This window comes from Cydia pomonella, chromosome 3 (genome assembly GCF_033807575.1).
Source record: "Cydia pomonella isolate Wapato2018A chromosome 3, ilCydPomo1, whole genome shotgun sequence".
In the NCBI taxonomy this organism is placed as follows: domain Eukaryota; kingdom Metazoa; phylum Arthropoda; class Insecta; order Lepidoptera; family Tortricidae; genus Cydia; species Cydia pomonella.
This window is the reverse complement of record NC_084705.1, coordinates 14,147,630-14,153,704: the sequence shown is the minus strand read 5'-3', so window position 1 is coordinate 14,153,704 and position 6,075 is coordinate 14,147,630. Positions and strand designations below refer to the sequence as shown.

At 34.9% G+C, this 6,075-nt stretch overlaps 1 protein-coding gene across 5 annotated transcripts in view; it reads right to left on the bottom strand.

Annotated features, from left to right (window-relative positions):
• Positions 1-266: 266 nt before the first annotated feature.
• The window catches only part of LOC133516123 (glutathione S-transferase D7-like), a 46,843-nt gene continuing 41,034 nt past the window's right edge, over positions 267-6,075 (bottom strand). For all 5 annotated transcript variants that reach the window (XM_061848861.1, XM_061848864.1, XM_061848866.1 and 2 more), the window contains 5 exons: positions 5,316-5,487; positions 3,644-3,702; positions 2,606-2,747; positions 2,174-2,338; positions 267-1,181 (listed from right to left, as the gene is read on the bottom strand). In XM_061848861.1, the coding sequence (XP_061704845.1) occupies positions 1,041-1,181; positions 2,174-2,338; positions 2,606-2,747; positions 3,644-3,702; positions 5,316-5,487 (679 nt within the window). In that variant the 3' untranslated portion in view covers positions 267-1,040. The remainder of the gene's footprint in view (positions 1,182-2,173; positions 2,339-2,605; positions 2,748-3,643; positions 3,703-5,315; positions 5,488-6,075) is intronic.

Sequence of the window (6,075 nt, the reverse complement as noted above, 5' to 3'; positions counted from 1 at the left end):
ATTTTATGCTGACGACATGACATTGTGGACGATTTAAAAAGGTGACGAAATAGGTTTGTGGGTAAATATAAAATTAATTCCTTTAACGTTTGGGCAACGAAGTTTTCGTTGCCTAAACACGGTACTCGACTGAAAATCTCTCTATTACGAGTATATCACGGTTGTATAAAATACTATTACCTGTTGTTATTTATTAATTACGCGCAAAAATTTGACGCTCAGTCGCCACGGGAAAATGTTAGGTTATGGAAAATGAAACCTCAATGTAGTTTTTATAAACATTTATTGAGAAATGTAACAGGACATATTGTCTATTACATAAACTGGCTTTATTTCGATTCCGGAATTAACAAATGAAATGGGCATTGTAATTGTACTTCAACATTCTATAGTAGTGTTTGTGTACTTTGTGTTGCGTTTTATGTCGTAACCTTAGTCGGTGTGTTTTATTTTCACTATGTTATATTTGTTTTACATATTCTATTTGTTTTTCTATTACTATAATAATACCGAGCTGGATGCCCTGGATCGGATGGTCCGGCTACTGCTCACCACACACCGTATTCTACACCCACGCTCGTCAGTTATGAAATTGTAACTAACCACCGGCAGCTGGAGCCCTGCCCCGCTGCTGGCGACACCCTAGGTTAGGTTTTTTTATAATATGTATTTTGTATTGTTTTTGTATGTATTTTTTGTATTTTCATCTCATGCTCATATTATAAAAAATCCTAACTTAAGAAGAGAAAGAAATAAAGAGAATAAATATTCTTTATTGCACCGTTACCTTCTTTATTGCATATTTACTATTAATTGTGCTTTGGTTTACAATTAGAAAATTAGAATACCAGAAACGAAACTAAACTAACGTTACACTCGGGAATACCTTGATACCTATACGGACATTACATTAGTTACATTACTGATTTTTATTCTTCTCTATCCATATATTTTATTAAATTTTAACATGAAGTACGAAAATATATTAACAATGCTTAATTATTAAAATTGTACCTACCGTACTTTTATGTGCGATCTTTTTAATTTTTCTTTATGAAAGAGGCTAATACTTGTGCGCCTTCGTAGTCTATATCTTTATATCCGTAGGGCTCCAAAGCCTTCTTCATCCTTTCGAACCATTTCGTCACATTGTCGTGGGCACTGAAGTCGTAGCTGAGTGCCTAAAACAAACAGATAAATAAAAAAAATACTTAATCATAGTTTTACTGATTACCTAACCTAAGATTACTAAGATACTTAACCTATACTATACAGTATTATTAATATTATAAGGACCTATATTTTACTTTCTCAAGTTTGAAACCATTACTTAAGTGAAAATTAAACGGGGCATAATTATTGATTATCATACCAAATACCATCACCATACAGAACATGTCTGAACAAAACTAGCAAAATTCGAATTCCATTTAAAAGACAAAAAAATGTATCATCAGACTAAATAACAGTCTTACTCGCCTTCCACTCATATATAAATTAACAATAAAGACATAATATTTAGTTATGATAAGTATGAATGAAACTAGTATAGGAGCCGTATATTTTGACCCGTTGTTTAAAACCAAAAGTTGTTACAACATAATTTCAGAAATTTGTATTCTGTCGCCGGAGTTATTTGCACAACACTTTGATGAACGTTGTAATGAAAAAAATGTATGGTACAGGACTATGCAATGTGAATCTCCTCATATTCCTTGGTTTATGAGTGCTAGGTTAAGTAGGAAATTGCTTAAGATAGGATTAAGACTTCGATGAGGACACATTCCTCTAAAAAAAGTTCGCTTTTATTATGAAATAAGAGTTATCCCCGAACTGCGAACAGCGAAGAGGACAAATCGCCAAAAGTAAACTTAGCGTCGTTGAAGAGTTCCATTCTAATCATCATCAGCAGTTCCACTTCATAAAATGTCACTTTTTTTAATGTAAATGCTTGATTTGTTAAAGAAAATACATAAATCACTATATGTATCCTTTTAACATTCAAGGAGTTTCCTCGATTCCTCATAAATTCTACCATCAGATGTCGAGCTTGACAAAAAATTGTCTGGAAAATCTGATTTGCGTAACAATACAAGGGAGACGGTGGTTCAATAATAAAATAATTCATTTCAATCTGATAGGGTTTGAAGGTTTTACAGTAGCAGCTACTCACATCAAGATTAGTTAAAGTGACCACAATTGTGATGTCGGCGATAGTCATATTGTCCCCGGCGACGAAGGCTCGTCCTTCTAGCATGGAGTTCAGCCACCCCAGTGCTTCGTCTAATTTGGCCGCACTTTCTTCATTATACTCCTCACCATGAAATAGCATGGGAGCCTAGAAAAGAAAAGAAATATAATAAAAGTTTTGGCCCCATTTAATAGCATAGAAAATGTGTAGACTTAGATAATAAGAATGATCGAACGTAGGCCCTACATCACAATTTCTATGGTTTTTATATTAATGATAAGAAAATAATGTATTTCAGTAAAATAAGCACGTGTGTAAATTAACAATGAACAATTGCACAGTAACAAACAGCACAATAATAACAATAAATCTTGTACCTACACAAACCTACAGGATTAACAACGAATTACTTACATATAGATTTAAGTATCGAAGAAAGAGTGTTCCCAGGTCAAAGTTCAGTCGAGCGTCGACAAGCGCTCGGAGCCGAGGGTTTTTCGGGTACAGAGAGTCGTCACGCCCATACGCGTTCACCAAGTATGCCATTATTGCTCGACTACAACGAGTAATAGTACATTACGATACAAGTGCGAAAAATAGGAAATTCGAAACGAGCGAAGATATATTAAAACACGACCGAAGGGAGTGAAAATTACCTATTCGCACATGTATCGTACGACATTTTACAGTACATATGACCCTTTACATTTTCGACATAGTTACGTAATATGCTAATTATCGCACTAGTGCGGTAAAGTAGCACCATATGTACTGTAAAATACTTTAAGACATTCAGTTGTGTGTATTTAAATAGGTGGAATTCGTTTATTATGCAATACAAGTGAACCCAGTACCAAAAAAGTAAAGTAAAGACGCAAATCACGTAAAGCAAAGCACGAAGAATGTAAACTAAGGAATGTAACTTCGTAGATACATGGTTCCACCATATCTTCTTCTTTTTTTCATCCTGTTACCCTCTGTTGGGGTGTAGGGCTCGAATCATATTCCTCCACTGACTAGGCATAGCCAATAGCACATAGGAACAGGCGTGTTAAAGTACGAAATTCTTCGCGCATTCTTACTTTAGTAACAGCTACGCTTATCAAACTACAGATCACAACGAGAAGCATACTCTAACGCTATCGGCGAAGTCATCATCAGCGAGGGATAAGCTTTAAGAACAAAGCGGACATGTCCAAGTGAGTGACCGCTTCTCCATACAATTTCATTCATTCGTCTTAAGAGTTTATGCGAAAGCATTTTCATTTAAACTACGAGGGTAAAATACAAAAAAACAGGTACATAAACTATTGTGTTACAATTGTATTGTAGTGCAATTGACTTTTTCGAGAAAATCTACGACAAGATTGTCTCTTCTCAAGAATTTTCAAAATCATCCTTACTCGGCCAGGTAATAAATAATATCCAAATAAATTACTAAGTGATTCTTACCTTTCCCATAGAATGAATCCATTGTCATCCATCGTTGGTATCGTGTGCTGCGGATTCATCTGTATGCAAAATAGTTAATCACTTAATTAATCAGTTTAGGGCCTGTTTCACAATGTCCAAGTAAAGTGTTGGATAGCTAATTAAAGTAATTAACAAATAAATTAACTGCCAGATAAAACTTCTGCAAATCTTAGCACTTTATCTATGTAGCTTTATTCAGCTTATTTGAAGATTTTAAAATGCCAATGACTTTTTTCGTCAGATAAGTGGCAAGTAGCTCATTCAGGACTTTACTTTGACATTGTGAGTCAGGCCCTTAATCCGTTAATTTACTTATAGGTACACAATTTTTAAGTATGTTTTCACCACACCAACTGATAAAGGGCCTCTTGATTGTTCTAATGAGAAAGTTGCATTTTATCCACATGTGGGGCAAAGTAATCAGATGCAAAATTTGAGTTATTTCCTTATGTTAGCTGGTAGAATTGAATTTTAAATTATGATTTTCAAAGAAATTTTTTTTATTACGTTCAGATTTGATTTGATTTGTTTTTTTTTTTGATATTTCATACCTAGTATTTTCCTTGCGTTGATGTGGAGAAAAATGTTGTGTTTCACTAGGAGGCAAAGTTTGTTTAACCCTCGTGCCTTGAAAACCGCGCAACGCTCAAGATTCCACTTCTCGAACCACTTTCGCTTGCTCGGGTATCAATATTAGCACGAGCGGTTAAACAAAAACATGGCTCCCTTGTAAAACAAATAATAACTATTTCGTAGGTGCCCTTTAATTGCTTTTAGACCGCTAGCCAGGAACAGATTCCCATGACCAATCGCCTCCCGGCTGAAAACTCGTGTAGTGTAGTGGTTACCGGATCACGTACACACCACCGAAACACGTAAAACAAAAAAAAAGTCATCCCCTCCCGTTTGATACTTTGTCAAATGATATAAGGCAGAGGGACTATATTTACCACGATTTACTATATTTATAAAAATTTAATTTTATACAGGCTGTGATACAAAATTGATTTTTTTGATAAATAGGGATAAATTATACGTGTTCTGCAAAATATCTTGTTTTACTGCAGTAGTAAGTACCTGGACGACCGAGCTTTGCTCGGTTATAACTATTTATTGTAATATGGTGGTGTATAGGTGATAATCTTAACTACATTTTTTTACTAAATTAAACTTGTCTAAAACAATAAATATTAAAAAAAATATATATAAAAGTGAACATAAAAAAAAAAACAAAAGTTAGTCACCGGGCGAGATTCGAACCCGTAACACTCGTTCAGCAGTCCGCGTCTTAACCCGCTGGACCAGACGGACAGTGGCCGGCAACACAAAATTAGCGTTTTCCCAAACATAAGACTAATCTAGATCGATTGTTTACCCCCAAAAACCCCCATATACCAAATTTCAGCAAAATCGTTAGAGCCGTTTCCGAGATCCCGGAAATATATATATATATATACAAGAATTGCTCGTTTAAAGGTATTTATATATATAGGTATCGTTGTTTAATTACCCTCAACACAAGCATTATTAACCTTATCGTGGGACTTAGTCAATTTGTGTCATAATGTCCTATAATATGTATTTATTTAATATTTATATAAAGTGTTGCCTGTATAATAAAACTCCATGTTTCCGACGTTTCCGCCAGTACCTTTAAAAACTCAGGAGTCTTATGTTCTCCAATCATGATGTTTGTGATCTCCAGATCTAGCTCCAGCCCCATGACCTTCGCCAGCATCATGACCGCCCGGCACGGCGGGGAGGGCGGCAAGTAGTACAGCTTAATCGGCTGGGCTGGCATTCTGGAGCGCGCTGCTGCGGTGCTACAAATTTTAATAATTCAGGATATAAGTACTGAGAAATATATATACAAATTATTCTTTTCCTAAGTATGGCCGTTATAATAGGCACAGTCAGCAAAACTGTTAGCTTGGTGCCGAATACATATTTTTATCCTTTTTAGGGTTCCGTACGAAAAAGGTACAAAAGAGTGTAAGTATTTATAAATATGTATATATTATATATATCGTTGTCTAATTACCCGCAACACAAGCCTTATTGAGCTTACCGTGGGACTTAGTCAATTTGTGTAATAATGTCCTATAATATTTATTTATTTAATTGCCTAGGAAAGAAACTTACACGAAACGTAAGGCTCTCAGCATTATTGCAAATTCAATTTCAGTTCGAAGTTAAAGATGCCAGATTTCGATGTAGAATTTCGTAACAACAATTCATACAAAACCCTGGTTACTAGGTAGTAACCAGGGTTTTGTATGAATTGTTGTTACGAAATTATCCATGCTATAGTATAGTACCCACACCACTATAAATATAATGCGTGGAAGACCATCATACCATTATTAAATGTATAAAATACGACAAATACCTACGATACTACAAATAAGATA